This window comes from Rattus rattus, chromosome 4 (genome assembly GCF_011064425.1).
Source record: "Rattus rattus isolate New Zealand chromosome 4, Rrattus_CSIRO_v1, whole genome shotgun sequence".
Classification (NCBI taxonomy): Eukaryota; Metazoa; Chordata; class Mammalia; order Rodentia; family Muridae; genus Rattus; species Rattus rattus.
The window spans coordinates 145,726,224-145,742,572 of NC_046157.1; the positions used below are offsets into that span (position 1 = coordinate 145,726,224).

General features: G+C 42.8%; 1 protein-coding gene across 2 annotated transcripts in view; it reads right to left on the minus strand.

Moving 5' to 3' along the window:
• Positions 1 to 10,998: 10,998 nt before the first annotated feature.
• Mreg (melanoregulin) overlaps positions 10,999 to 16,349 on the minus strand; it is a 67,852-nt gene continuing 62,501 nt past the window's right edge. For both annotated transcript variants that reach the window (XM_032901313.1, XM_032901312.1), the window contains exons 3-5: positions 15,317 to 15,407; positions 13,616 to 13,779; positions 10,999 to 12,790 (exon numbers count right to left, since the gene is read on the minus strand). In XM_032901313.1, the coding sequence (XP_032757204.1) occupies positions 12,656 to 12,790; positions 13,616 to 13,779; positions 15,317 to 15,407 (390 nt within the window). In that variant the 3' untranslated portion in view covers positions 10,999 to 12,655. The remainder of the gene's footprint in view (positions 12,791 to 13,615; positions 13,780 to 15,316; positions 15,408 to 16,349) is intronic.

Genomic DNA, 16,349 nt, shown 5'->3' on the forward strand with positions numbered 1-16,349 from the left:
TACATAAAATAAACCTTACTAAAGCTCAAAGCACACACTGCACCTCACACGATAATAGTAGGAGATTTCAACACCCCACTCTCATCACTGGACAGATCATGGAAACAGAAATTAAACAGAGACATAGAGAAGCTAACAGAAGTTATGAACCAATTGGATTTAACAGATATTTAGAGAACATTCCATCCTAAAACAAAAGGATATACCTTCTTTTCAGCACCTCATGGAACCTTCTCCAAAATTGACCATATAATCAGTCACAAAACAGGCCTCAACAGATACAGAAAGATAGAAATAATCCCATGCATCCTATCAGATCACCATGCACTAAGACTGGTCTTCAATAACAACAATAATGACAGAAAGCCCACATATACATGTAAGTTGAACAATGCTCTACTCAATGACAACTTGGTCAAGGAAGAAATAAAGAAATTAAAGACTTCTTAGAATTTAATGAAAATGAAGATACAACATTTCCCAAACTTATAGGACACAATGAAAGCGGTACTAAGAGGAAAACTCATAGCTCTGAGTGTCTGCAAAAAGAAACAGGAGAGAGCATATGTCAGCAGCTTGACAGCACACCTTAAAGCTCTAGAACAAAAAGAAATAAATAAACCCAAGAGGAGTAGAAGGCAAGAAATAATTATCAAACTCAGAGCTGAAATCAACCAAGTAGAAATGAAAAGGACTATACAAAGAATCAACAAAAGCAGGAGCTGGTTCTTTGAGAAAATCAACAAGATAGATAAACCCTTAGCCAGACTAACCAGAGGTCACAGAGAGTGTATCCAAATTAAGAAAATCAGAAATGAAAAGGGAGACATAACAACAGAATCTGAAGAAATTTTAAAAAATCAACAAATCCTACTAGAAAAGCCTATATTCAACAAAACTTGAAATCTGGAGGAAATGGACAATTTTCTAGACAGATACCAGGTACCAAAGTTAAATCAGGAACAAATAAATCATCTAAACAACCCCAAAACTCCTAAAGAAATAGAAGCAGGTATTAAAAGTCTCCCAACCAAAAAGAACACATGTCCAGATGGGTTCAATGCAGAATTCTATCAGACCTTCATAGAATACCTCAAACTATTCCACAAAATTGAAACAGATGGAGCACTACCAAATTCCTTCTATGAAGCCACAATTACTCTTATACCAAAACCACACAAAGACCCAACAAAGAAAGAGAACTTCAGACCGATTTCCCCTTATGAATATTGACGTAAAAATACTCAGTAAAATTCTTGCAAACCGAACCCAAGAACACATCAAAACGATCATCCATCATGATCAAGTAGGCTTCATCCCAGGGATGCAGGGATGGTTTAATATACGAAAATCCATCAATGTAATCCACTATATAAACAAACTCAAAGATAAGAACTATGGGTCATTTCATTAGCTGCTGAGAAAGCATTTGACAAAATTCAATACCCCTTCATGATAAAAGTCCTGGAAAGATCAGGAATTCAAGGCCCAAATCTAAACATAGTAAAAGCAATATACAGCAAACCAGTAGCTAACATCAAACTAAATGGAGAGAAACTTGAAGCAATCCCACTAAAATCAGGGACTAGACAAGGCTGCCCACTCTCTTCCTACTTATTCAATATAGTACTCGAAGTCCTAGCCAGAGCAATCTGACAGCGAAAGGAGGTCAAAGGGATACAAATTGGAAGGGAAGAAATCAAAAGATCACTATTTGCAAATGATATGATAGTGTACTTAAGTGACCCCAAAAGTTACACCAGAGAACTACTTAACCTGATAAACAACTTCAGCAAAGTGTTGGGGTATAAAATTAACTCAAACAAATCAGTAGCCTTCCTCTACTCAAAGGATAAATAGGCTGAGAAAGAAATTAGGGAAATGACACCCTTCACAATAGTCCCAAATAACATAAAATATCTTGGTGTGACTTTAACCAAGCAAGTAAAAGATCTGTATGACAAGAACTTCAAATCTGAAGAAAGAAATTGAGGAAGATCTCAGAAGATGGAAAGATCCATGCTCATGGATTGCCAGGATTAATATAGTAAAATGGCCACTTTGCCAAAAGCGATCTACAGATTCAATGCAATCCCCATCAAAATTCCTACTCAATTCTTTATAGAGATAGAAAGAGCAATTTGCAAATTCATTTGGAATAACAAAAAACCCGGGATAGTGAAAACTATCCTCAACAATAAAAGAACTTCTGGGGGAATCACAATCCCTGACTTCAAGCTGTATTACAGAGCAATAGTTATAAAAACTACATGGTATTGGTACAGGGACAGGCAGATAGACCAGTGGAACAGAATTGAAGACCCAGAAATGAACCCACACACACCTATAGCCACTTGATCTTTGACAAAGGAGCTAAAATCATCCAATGGAAGAAAGATAGCATTTTCAACAAATGATGCTGGTTCAACTGGAGGTCAGCATGTAGAAGAATGCAAATCGATCCATTCTTATCAGTGGATCAAGGACCTCCACATCAAACCAGATACACTCAAACTAATAGAAGAAAAAGTGGGGAAGAGTCTCAAACACATGGACACTGGGGAAAATTTCCTGAACAAAACACCAATGACTTATGCTCTAAGATCAAGAATCAACAAATGGGACCTCATAAAACTGCAAAGCTTTTGTAAGGCAAAAGACACTGTCATTAGGACAAAACGGCAACCAACAGATTGGGAAAAGATCTTTACCAATCCTACATCTGATAGAGGGCTAATATCCAAAATATACAAAGAACTCCAGAAGTTAGACTCCAGAGAGCCAAATCACCCTATTAAAATATGGGGTACAGAGCTAAACAAAACATTCTCAGCTGAGGGTTATAGAATGGCCAAAAAGTACCTAAAGAAATGTTCAACATCCTTAGTCATCAGGGAAATGCAAATCAAAACAACCCTGAGATTCCACCTCACACCAGCCAGAATGGCTAAGATAAAAAACTCAGGTGACAGCAGATGCTGGCAAGGATGTGGAGAAAGAGAAACAATCCTCCATTGTTGGTGGGATTGCAGACTGGAAGAACCATTCTGGAAATCAGTCTGAATCCTCAGAAAATTGGACATTCCACTACCTGAGGACCCAGCTATACCTCTCTTGGGCATATACCCAAAAGATGCTCCAACATATAACAAAGACACATGCTCCACTATGTTCATAGCAGTCTTATTTATAATAGCCAGAAGCTGGAAAGAACCCAGATGCCCTTCAACAGAGGGATGGATTCAAAAAATGTGGTACATCTACACAATGGAGTACTACTCAGCTATCAAAAACAATGACTTCATGAAATTCATAGGCAAATGGAATGAACTAGAAAATATTATCCTGAGTGAGGTTACTCAATCACAGAAAAACACACTTGGTATGCACTCATTGATAAGTGAATATTAGCCAAAAAGTTCAAATTACCCAAGATGCAATCTACAGACCACAGGAAGCTCAAGAAGAAGGATGACCAAAATGCAGATGCTCCCACTCCTTCTTAAAAGGGGGAAAAATATTCATAGGAGGGGATATGGAAGCAAAGTTTAGATCAGCAACTCAAGGAATGGCCATTCAGAGCCTGACACACATGTGGCCCAAATATATTACAGCCACCAAAACTAGACAAGATTGATGAAGCTGAAAAATGTATGTGGAAAGGGACCAGATATAGATCTCTCCTGAGAGACACATCCAGAGCACGTCCAATACAGAGGTCAGTGCTAGCAGCAAACCACTGAACTGAGAATAGGACCCCTTGGGGGGAATTAGAGGAAGTATTGAAAGAGTTGAAGGAGCTTGCGGCCCCATAAAAACAACAATGCCAACCAACCAGAGCTTCCAGGGACTAAACCACAACCGAAAAACTATACATGGACTGACCCAGGGCTCCTACTGCATATGTAGCAGAGAATAGCCTTGTTGGGGCACCAGTGGAAGAGAAAGCCCTTGATCTTGCGAAGGTTGGACCCCCAGTGCAAGGGAATATGGGGGAGGGCAATAAGGGGGATGTATAGGGGGAATACCCGTATGCGGGGAGGGAGGGAGGAATGGGGGCTTATGGACAGGAAACCAGGAAGGGGAATAACATTTAAAATGTAAGTAAAGAAATATATAATAAAACATTTTTTAAAAATGTAAACCAAATAAACCCTTTTCTCCTCAAGTTGCTCTTTGGCCATCGTGTTTCACCATAGCAATAGTAACCCGGAGCAGGACAAGAACCCAGTTTCTTCAGCCTTCTAACTTGGACTGAAGACCAATTACTCTCCAGAAGTCTGCCCAGCCTTCCATGCCAGATTGAGTGAGACTGCTGAGGTCATGCTGTCTTAGGGTTTTACTGCTGTGAACAGACACCACGACCAAGGCAAGTCTTTTTTTTTTTTTTTTTAATTGAGCATTTTTTTTTTTTTATTGCTTCTAGGCAAGCTCTACCACTGGGCTAAATCCCCAACCCTTGAGTATTTCTTATTTACATTTTCGAAAGTGTTATTCCCTTTCCGGTTTCCGGCAACATCCCCCTAATCCTCCCCCTCCCCTTCTTTATGGGTGTTCCCCTCCCCATCCTCCACCCATTGCCGCCCTCCCCCAACAATCTAGTTCACTGGGGTTCAGTCTTAGCAGGACCCAGGGCTTCCCCTTCCACTGGTGCTCTTACTAGGATATTCATTGCTACCTATGAGGTCAGAGTCCAGGGTCAGTCCATGTATAGTCTTTAGGTAGTGGCTTAGTCCCTGGAAGCTCTGGTTGCTTGGCATTGTTCATATGGGGTCTCAAGCCCCTTCAAGCTCTTCCAGTTCTTTCTCTGATTCCTTCAACGGGGGTCCTAGTCTCAGTTCAGTGGTTTGCTGCTGGCATTCGCCTCTGTATTTGCTGGATTCTGGCTGTGTCTCTCAGGAGCGATCTACATCCGGCTCCTGTCGGCCTGCACTTCTTTGCATCATCCATCTTGTCTAATTGGATGGCTGTATATGTATGGGCCACATGTGGGGCAGGCTCTGAATGGGTGTTCCTTTGGTGTCTGTTTTAATCTTTGCCTCTCTATTCCCTGCCAAGGGTATTCTTGTTCCCCTTTTAAAGAAGGAGTGAAGCATTCACATTTTGATCATCTGTCTTGAATTTCATTTGTTCTAGGCATCTAGGGTAATTCAAGCATTTGGGCTAATAGCCACTTATCAATGAGTGCATACCATGTGTGTTTTTCTGTGATTGGGTTACCTCACTTAGGATGATATTTTCTACTTCCATCCATTTGCCTATGAATTTCATAAAGTCATTGTTTTTGATAGCTGAGTAGTATTCCATTGTGTAGATGTACCACATTTTCTGTATCCATTCCTCTGTTGAAGGGCATCTGGGTTCTTTCCAGCTTCTGGCTATTATAAATAAGGCTGTGATGAACATAGTGGAGCATGTGTCTTTTTTATATGTTGGGGCATCTTTTGGGTATATGCCCAAGAGAGGTATAGCTGGATCCTCAGGCAGTTCAATGTCCAATTTTTCGAGGAACCTCCAGACTGATTTCCAGAATGGTTTTACCAGTCTGCAATCCCACCAACAATGGAGGAGTGTTCCTCTTTCTCCGCATCTTTGCCAGCATCTGCTGTCACCTGAGTTTTTGATCTTAGCCATTCTCACTGGTGTGAGGTGAAATCTCAGGGTTGTTTTGATTTGCACTTCCTTATGACTAAAGATGTTGAATATTTCTTTAGGTGTTTCTCAAGCCATTCGGCATTCCTCAGCTGTGAATTCTTTGTTTAGCTCTGAACCCCTTTTAATAGGGTTATTTGTCTCCCTGGGCAGTCTAACTTCTTGAGTTCTTTGTATATTTTGGATATAAGGCCTCTATCTGTTGTAGGATTGGTAAAGATCTTTTCCCAATCTGTTGGTTGCCATTTTGTCCCTAACCACAGTGTCCTTTTGCCTTACAGAAGCATTGCAGTTTTATGAGATCCCATTTGTCAATTCTTGATCTTAGAGCATAAGTCATTGGTGTTTTGTTCAGGAAATTTTTTCCAGTGCCCATGTGTTCCAGATGCTTCCCTAGTTTTTCTTCTATTAGTTTGAGTGTATCTGGTTTGATGTGGAGGTCCTTGATCCACTTGGACTTAAGCTTTGTACAGGGTGATAAGCATGGAGCGATCTGCATTCTTCTACATGTTGACCAAGGCAAGTCTTATAAATGACAATGACTTACAGGTTCAGAGGTTCAGTCCATCATCATCAAGGTGGGAACATGGCAGCATCCAGGCAGGAATGGTGCAGGAGGAGCTGAGAGTCCTTCACCTTCATCTGAAGGCTGCTAGCAGAATCCTGACTTCCAGGCAGTTAGGGTGAGGGTCTTAAGCCCACACCCAGAGTGACACACCTCCAACAGGGCCACACCTTCTGATATCGACACTCACTGGGCCAAGCATATACAAACTATCACACAAGCCTTGTGGATCAAACATCTACTGGGTCTTCAGTCTCTCTGATGTAAAGACAGCCATTCTTAAATTACCTAGACCCTATTATGTCAGCCAACCTAATAAATCCTGTTGATCTATATTTTATCATTGTCTATATATCTAGATATATTCATCCTATTGGTTCTATTCCTCTAGACAGCCCTAATATAGTGTCCTAATATGGTACAGTCAAAAAAATTCAATGAAATATATTTCAATAGATGTTATAGTAAACTGGGAACCTTACACTAGAATAAAGGTAAAGTTACTATGAATGTGGTATCTGTATGTGGTATCTGTAGTATGTAGCATGTAGTATGTAGTATGTGTAGAATATGGTATCTGAATGTAGGTATGGGTGCTGTGGTTGGTCAAATAAGAATGTCCCTCCTTGGTGGCAATGGGGAGGATGGGGAGGAACACCCACCAAAGAAGGGGAGGGGGGAGGATTAGGGGGATGTTGCCGAAACCGGGAAAGGGAATAACACTAAAATGTAAATAAGAAATACTCAAGTTAATAAAAAAAAAAAAAAAAAGAATGTCCTCCTTGGGGTTGGGGATTTAGCTCAGTGGTAGAGCGCTTGCCTAGCAAGCGCAAGGCCCTGGGTTTGGGCCCCAGCTCCGAAAAAAAAAAAAAAAGAAAAAAAAAAAAAAAAAAGAATGTCCCTCCTAGGCTCATCCATTAATGCTTGGTCATTAGGGAGTGGCTTCACTTGACAGGAATTAAAAGGTGTGACCTTGTTGGAATGGGTATGGGCTTTGAAGGAAGTGTGTCAATGGGGGTGGGCTTTGGGGTTTCAAATGCTCAAGCTAGTCCCAGTCTCTTTTTGTTGCCTACTGATCCAGATCTAGAATTCTCAAGCTCCTCCCTAGCACCATGTCTGCCTCGATGTGACCATGTTTCCCACCATGACGATAATAGACTAAGCCTCTGAAACTGTGAGCCAGCCCCAATTAAATATTTTCCTTTATAAGAATTGCCATGACTATGGTGCCTTTTCACAGCAATAGAACATTGACTAAGACAGGTACCAGATTGGTAACTCAGGTACTGTCATAACTAGATCCCCTGGAGAAGAGATTATGAAATGGAAATTGACATGTGAGTTGTTTGGTAACAAATAACTATGTGGACAAACAGGGAAAGCAGAATCCAAGAAGGGAGACACAGCAAAGGCCTCAGCCAATCTAATAGGAAACTCTGGAATTTAGCTAACCCTTTCTACCTCCACATCGCTTAAGTAGTCGATAGATGTAGGATGCCCCCTAGAAGGAAGAGTGTCTTGGGGTTTCTATCGCTATGTTGAAACACCCACCATGACCAAAAAAAGGTGGTGGTGATGTTGGGGGAGGGGTTATTCAGCTTACACTTCCACAGCACTGCTCATCACCGAAGAAGTTGGGACAGGAGCTCAAATGAGGCAGGAACCTAGAGCCTAGAGCTGGTGCAGAGGCCATGAGGGGTACTGTTTACTGGCTTGCTCCTCACGCCTTGTTCAGCCTGCTCATAGCACCCAGGTCCACCATCACAAGAATGGCAGCAACCACAATGAGCTGGACCCTCCTTCTTGAGTCACTAATTAAGAAAATGCCCTGCAGCTGGATCTCATGCAGACCTTTTCTCAATCCAGGCTCCCTCCTCCCAGGTGACTCTAGCTTATGTCAAGTTTTCAAGCTATCCAACACAGTCATGTCGGGCAATGCAGCTGCCATCAGCTAATAGCAATCTCAACTGGAGGATCAAACATCAGCACTGCTAATAGCTAAGGGAACAAGAATGTCTGTTACAAAGGCCAAGGCCTGAGCAGTAGTGCACCTTCTTTGCTTCAGCCCTGTGCACTCCTCAGATATACTTGCTTTTGCTGGCCAGATCTGGGGGTATCTCATCTAGGAGTCTGGTAGCTATCTTTTCTTATGGAAAATTGCCTGGAGAGTTAATAGAGCAGCATGCAACCCCACTGTTACAGCTGTTGTCCAGAATGGTCCCCTAAACCAGTGCTTCTCAACCCTTGGGTATCACATATCAGATATTTACATTATGATTCATAGCAGTAGCAAATTTACAATTAGGAAGTAACATGGAGATTTAATTTTACGGTTGTGGGTCAGGACAACATGAGGAACTGTGTTAAAGGGTCCCAGCATTAGGAAGGTTGAGAATCACTGCTCTAGATTCTACCACTGTTTGCAGGTGTCCCAGAGTCCAGAAAAAAAAGCAACCGATTCTTTGGAGCAAGTTACAGGCATTTGTGAGCCACCCAACATGATACTAAGAATCGAACTCAGGTCCTCCGCAAAAGCAGCCAGAATTCTAGACCTCCGAGCCAGCTCTCCAGTCCTTCCTCTCAATTATTAACCAGTACTTTTCAAGACTGTCAGGAATACTGGGAGCTAGGAGAGTCTAATAAACAGTTAGGACCAAAAGGAGTCTACTGATTCATGACAATCAAACTAAATGCAATATGGTGGCCTAGATGGGGTCCTGAATGAAAAAAAAAAGTTAGGTAAAAACTAAAACTATCTGAACAAGCTATGGATTTCAGTAAGGACTTCCATTAATAATCAGTCAGCTGGGGCTGAAACGATGGCTCAGTGGTAAGAGTACTAGCGTTTTCACAGAGGACCAGAGTTCAGTTCCCAGGACCCATATCTCAGCTTACAACAGTCTTATAACTCCAGTTTCTGGATCTCTGACTTCCTCACGTACCAGGCAGGTACACAGTACACTTACACACATGCAGGCAAAACACCCATACACATACACTTCATATAATTTATAACTTATGTAGGTATTTAAAAAATAATGTCTGCCATCTCCCTGGGATGGAATAGTAATTTTATAGTTTGATGCCTAGGCCAATGGGTAGAGAATTCCAGAACTGTCTGTCTTTCTCATTAAAATAGTTCTTTACCCACAAGTCAAGTCCCAAGTATGTTCGGCCCAATTATTTATTCTGGAAGTGGGGAGATGTCAATGAGGTTGATCATGAATTCAGTGTTAGGAAGTCCCAGGGAAGAAGCCATGCATAACCTCTCAAATGTTCCTATCCGAAAAAGGAGTTGACAATCCCCAAGGGTCCAGGTAACTTGGACCTTGTAGCTCGTTGTCCTTGGAGAATGTGTGTTCTCTTTCCTCCACACAAACCACCATAGGGAATTAATTATCAGACACTCCTACAACAGATCACAAGTCCTTTTACTTGGGGATCTACCCTGTTTTTTGGTCAATAGTTTATGGCCTTAAAGAGTAACCAAGCTGGGCTGGAGAGATGGCTCAGCAGTTAAGAGCACTGACTTCTTGCCTAGCAAGAGCAAGGCCCTGGGTTCGGTCTCCAGCTCCAAAAAAAAAAAGAAAAGAAAAGAAAAAAAAAAAGAGCACTGACTTCTTCCAGAGGTCCCATCAACTACATGGTGGCTCACAACCATCTGTAATGAGATATGATGCCCTCTTCTGGTGTGTCTGATGACAGATACAGTGTATATAATAAAGATCTTAAAAAAAAAAAAAGTGGGCTGGAGAGATGGCTCAGTGGTTAAGAGCACCGACTGCTCTTCCTGAGGTCCTGAGTTCAAATCCCAGCAACCACATGGTGGCTCACAACCATCTGTAATGAGATCTGATGCCCTCTTCTGGTGTGTCTGATGACAGATACAGTGTATATAATAAAGATCTTAAAAAAAAAAAAAAAAGTAACCAAGCTCTAGTAACCTGGTGGAGATTGTAATCTTTTATTAGGATGGTCATGTTCTGTTCCCCATTTACCCAGCCTTGGGAAATTTTAATGGTAGAGCTTGAGCAATACTCTTCCTATTGACCCATCGAATGTGTCACGTTCTATTGAGCTGTCTCCAAAGCTCCCTGCAGGCCATGCCTGATGATAACGCTACCACAATTTGTTCAGACCATGGAGAGCTGCCACTGGGCCTCTACCCTTCTGTACCTTTGCTCTCAGTGAAATCTCTTCTGTAACAGCATCTGGTCCAGAGAGGTATCAGGGGAATTCTCAGTGACACCAGTGTCCCATGAACACATCCCTCCTCACCACGGTAAATGTTTCCCTAAGAAATGCTTTGCTGTCCTGTCCAATAACATCCAGGAAATATGAACGCGGGTGTTTGACCTGTTAATTACAGGGATTTTTTCCCCCCTGATGCCCAGTAGGATAATTTTAATATAAAAAATATGTTCCCATCTACCACTTAAAACCACCTAGCACATGGATGAATCTGAGAAGTACTGACGTAGTCCACAAGGAGATGCTGATTAAAGTAGGAGAGCCCTGTGGCCTCCCAACCCATCGGCAGTCCCTGGTCCTGTTGAGAAGCCTGTGATTTCTGAAGGGCCCACTTCAGTCAGTCTGAGCCTCTCATACAACGCAGTGTTTACTCATTTGAGCAGAAAACCCAGTCCTTGACTGGACTTAGGCAGGCAGAAGGTCCTTAAACCCATCTGTCTCTCAGTCTCTTCTCCCTCTAACTTAAAGGGATGATGGAAGGAACACCAAAGTTTCTTCTTATTTATCAGAAATATAACACACAATTCAACTTGAAGGCACACAGAGAAGTCTTTTAATTCCTTGGGGAAACATCTCCTGGGTAATTGCAGGTATTTTAGTTACCACAGAGATAATTTTATCCTTACTTGTTTGAAACCAAAAAATAAAAACTATGGTAAATGGTTTACAATTCATAGACGCAGACAATTTTATCTATTTTGACATCAAAGAAGACAAAAGCCAAAACAAATTCTGATTAAAACAATACAACATTCTAAGATGTCTTTTGTTTATTTTATTGTTTATCTTCTAATAGCCCACAGAAGAGACTGAAAATAGTTGTGGGCTAATCTTAAACATGAAGTAGAGAATAAGCACTAAACACTAAAAAATAAAATAAAATAAAATAAAACTTTTACCTTACTTATTAAACTAGGAAGAATTTTCCTGAAACGCACCTGTTAAATTAGTCTATAATATATTAATGAATGGAGGACATGTATTTCCTAGTAAATATTTTAAACATGAAGTATACGCTTGGGGAAAAAAGAAAACTTCTCAGGATATGAAATTTTTCAAGTCTCAAACCCCTGAACAGACTAATACAAATTTATTTTCCACCTGAAGTCAGAAGTGCAAAATCGTTAAAAAATAAAAATATTTCTATTGTTCTCAGAAGTCTACAGATAAATCCCACAAGTCTTTAAAGGCCTTTCAACAAAACGCACCACGATCTCTTGGCAAGCTTTGCTTTATGATCTTGGGAGATGGGGCTTCCCATTCGGTGTTAGCACAGCTCCATTTTGGAAAATCACCCTCAGAGTGAAGACCCAGCAGTCAGCATGTGCCACTACCTGCATATCTGCAAGTCTGCACCAAAAGGTCCCTAGGCGGCTGCGACCCTCAGCTGATAATCAGGAAACAGATTCAAGGCAGGGAGTAGAGGCCAAACGTTCCAGATTACAGATGCTATTCATAAAAATGCCAAGGGCTTTTGGATCAGAAATGGGCAACATGGAAAAAAAAAATCGAGGCAACTGGGTAACTTCAGGGCTGAGGGTTGGTGCCAAGGATTCGGGGTGCTCTCGTCACAGAGGAAGACACGAGCTACAGGAAGTTCTGCTGTCTGGGCTGTATGTCTACACAGTTCTATTGTCTGGCTCACCTAGTCTTCTAAATAACCGTGCCTGATGCTCAACGGGATGCCCTAAACAGCGCCCCAGCTGCTGCAGGTGTTTCCAAATCAAAGCGAGGTCACAGGGGGTTTTATGAAATCTGGGGCACCCTGTCTAGTACTACACTTAATAATGATTACCTCGACGTTGGTGATGTAATTGAGGGCTCGGTTACACCCTTCTCTATTAGTCAGACCCTTCTGTTGATTAGAAAACATCCGTCCTCCACAGAATGAACAACTGGGGCTTACATAACCAATGAAGCCATGGATTCTTGGAACCTGACTATCCAGGAAGAACTGCCCACCAACCACCTCTTTAACCTTCCTTTCTGGATGCACGGTGGTCACCGGGTGTTTTAGTGTAACCAGAGCATCCTTAGGGGAGGGTCCTGAGGAAGACCTTTCGTTTCGTAGGATTCACATTAGTGTTTGACTGGAGAAAGCCCTCTCCTGGCTCACTGGAAACTGCGGGCAGCTGTCCAGCTTGGGTGAGTTACTGTGTAAAGAGCTCTGTTCTTCTGGGCCTCCCTTCAGGGACTTGGAAATGGAAGGTAGGGCAGCTTCCTCTGGCCGTCTACCAGGCAGGGGACCCCAGGTTTCTTGGGGTACATTTGGCTAGCAATCTTAAAGAAGTCATCAGCAGCATCTAGAGCAATGAGCCGGTCCTGCGGATTAAAAAGAAAAGACAAAAAGAAGCTTGACCAAGCCATATGGACACGAAAATTTAATAGACAACGAAGCCTGCCCTGGAAATCAGACCAGGCCAGTAAGGCGTTCATTAAAATGTCAAGTCTTAGAGACTTGCTGTACCTCTTTATTTCCACCAATCTTCTGTAATGTAAGCATATGTGTGTGCAGGAGTGTGATTATGTGTACGTTCGTGCATGCGTGTGTGTGTGTGTGTGTGTTCAGATGTGTGCGTGCAAAGGCCAGAGTTCAACCTTCGGTGTTGTTCCTCCAGAGCCACCCCACCTTTGTTTCACTACTTTTGGAAACAGAGTCTCTCGCTGGGAGCTATGAGGCACCTGACCAGCGAGGCTAGCTCTCAGCAAGCCTAAGCGTCTTAGAAATAGGACACAGCCTATTTCTCTGCGTCCCAGCCCTGAGTGCCAGCGTGCCAGACTTTTGAAGTGGGTGCTGGAGCACAAACTTAACTATCTCCCCAACCCCTCCACCAACCGTGTCAATCTCAGGCTGGAGAGATGCCTTGACCCTTTGACCTAAGGTCGAAACTAACCACACAGCGGGACTTGTCTGAAAAACAGACTCTGGCCACAGCCTGAGCCTCAAGGGCGTTAGGTGAGATCCAGATTATCCTCCCCCTCAAAGCTTTTCAGGTGGCTCTGGTGCCATTGGCTACAGGTGCAGCAGCAACAGCGTCCGCCATTGTATCCTGCTGGAGTTTGTGAGGCTGGGATGGGTGTTCCAGGAAATAACAGAAAAGGTAAAAGCAAAGCCAAACAGGACAGATAAGGAAGACACCCACTTACCACAATCAAGAGATATCTCTCGGAGAGCTCCCAGCTGGCTGGGAAGATAGAGGTCTCTTCTGCCAGTTTTAACAGCATCTCTCGGGCTTTCCTCGTGTTTTTGGAATCACTCATGGTGCTGAGTTTGGTCACTGACAGCAAAGAGTCAGCTTCCCTTTGAAAGCCTAAGACAGGAGAATGTGAAGTCATCACTAGGAAGAGCTCATCCTGTGGTACTATCGCTGTGGTTATTAAAGGATCCTGACCAGGGTGGTGGTGCACACCTTGAATCCCATAACTCGGGAAGCAGAGGCGGGAAGATCTCAGGGTTCCAGGACAGCCTGGTCTACAAAGCAAGCTCCAGGACAGCTGGGCTACACAGAGAAACCCTGTCTTGAAAATACAATGAAATAAAGGACTCTAAGTGTGGATTCTATACAATGAAAACTAAGGTCAAAGGCACTACTGTGTGCTGCTTCCACACTGTGTGAGTGGGAAGCTCTTTACTTAAAACTACTCCATGTTTTCCAGGGCTTTTCTCATTACCTTTTCCCTCTTTTAAAGGAGGTTTGGCTCCTGACTGCTCATGGCACTTTGTTAGTGGCCCCCCTTTTCATCCTCATGGTAATCTAGTCAACTGGTGGAAAATTACTTTCCCAAAGACAGAAAAGACTCACAGAAGGCAACTGCGCAGACTGACTTGTGGAAAGTAAACTATTAACCCACAGCGAGACCGAGCGAGTTAGGGGGACAGAGCACCCACCTTACCCCACTGACCCCAGCTAAGACAACGAGGGCTGCACCCTGGTACCCACCTCTGGAAACCTGGAATGCCAGAGGGTCACATGACCTCAAAGCAGACTATCAGAGACTCTAAAGGTGGTCACTCATTTCTGAACACTAGAGCAAGCTGATTTTTTTGATGTGGAGATATTTATTCAACCCTAGTAGAACTAAGAAAGGCCACTATTCAAGGTCTACCATAATGCCAAGTGTATTTTCCTGTCCCTGCAACTTTTCCCACTTTTTACTTCTTTGAGAACTTTCTGTCTGAATATCTCTTACAAACAATATTTCTCTCACCTGTCATATTTATAAAGCTATTACTGCTTGGACAATCGCTCTCCTTCTAATTCAGTCAATAAATAATGACAAAACCAGTAAGTAGTAACACCCATATGACTTTGCTACCCGGTATCATCTCTGACTTGGGGACAGATGAAGTCATATGGACTGGTGACAACAGAAATATCAAGGTTTTTGTTGAGAGCCTAAAAGAAAAACTGAGGACCTAATCAGCACAAGGTAACTGGCAAACTTTTGATGAAGCATCACCTGTCTCAGCCTTTCGCAAACATCTTCTCCACCTTCCAATTGATTTAATAAAGAACCCAATGGCCTACAGCAAAACAGGATGGGGAGGCAGGACTTCTGGGTAGAGTAAGGAACTCTGGGAAAGAATCTGAGTCAGGAGACAAGGCAAGTGCCGGCGCTCGGGAGGGGGCGAGCCGCATGGCAGGTCGCACGTTGGTATAAATGGGCCAATTTAAGTAGAGGAGCAGCTGGGAACAAGCTGACACTGAGGCCATGCTTTCAGAATTAATGAAAGGTCTCTATGTCATCATTCCATGGCCGGTCTGGGGCAGTCCAGCCAAACCTTGATGGAAAAGTGAAAAGCACGTGACCGGTCGTTTTTACCATTTCAGTCTCTCTCAGACTCACCCAAATCTTCTAAGATTCGTCTCCACCTGTTCCTTACTTCCCTGCGGATCTGCCGCAGGGTGTAGATATCATAGTTGAGTCTTTGCCACTCCTGTAAAGAGATAAAAATTCACATTTACTCACACCCTCTGGCCTAAAACCCCTATTGCATCTCTGAACCTCATGTTGCCTAAACACTGGCTCCTCTCTTCACTAATCAGAACACGGAACATAATCCTACAAGAAAAGGAGGCCTACACAAGGCACAGGTGACAGGAACGTCATCAGCTGCCATTGCTGAGGAATCGCTCTGCTTCTGAGGGATGTCACATCTGAATGTTACTTAGACGTTCTGATCACCACTTCTCTCCAATGCACTGACCTTACCTGAAAATGTGCTTAGCCATAGTAAAGTTTCACGTAAGACTACCGTCAAGATTTACAGTATAAGATATTAGGACAAAGGTTGTCTCAGCAGGTTAAGTACTTACCACACAAGCTTGAGGACCAGAGTTCAGAGGCCCAGCACCCTGTAGATGCCCAGTGGGTGAAGGGGTAGGTCTATAATTCCACTGCTCAGAGGCAGAATTATTGGGGGAGGGGAGCACGTTCCTGGATAGCTAGACTAACCAAACTGGTGAGCTCTGGCTTCAACTGAGACACCCTGCCTCTATGACTAAGACAAAAAATGACTGAGGAAGACTGCTCACATCAGTGTGAGCACACACACACACACACACACACACACACACACACACACACACACGAAAGAAAAAAATATCAGTGCCTGACTACAATGAAGACCTAATAAAACCCATGTATTTGGAGCCATTTATAGATGATGAAACTAAGGCTCAAATAATTTTATTCTAGGTAATAAATCTTAGAAGTTCATGAAAAGACAACAGCCAGACTCTCTGTCTCAGTTTGTTATGAGGATGACATAGAGATCTAGGACTCCAGAGCATCCCGATTCCTGCCGCGTCGCCCATCCTGTATCTTAGCATCACTCTTGATATGGTAAGCTGTGTGGGCACACAGAGCGAGGTCCACT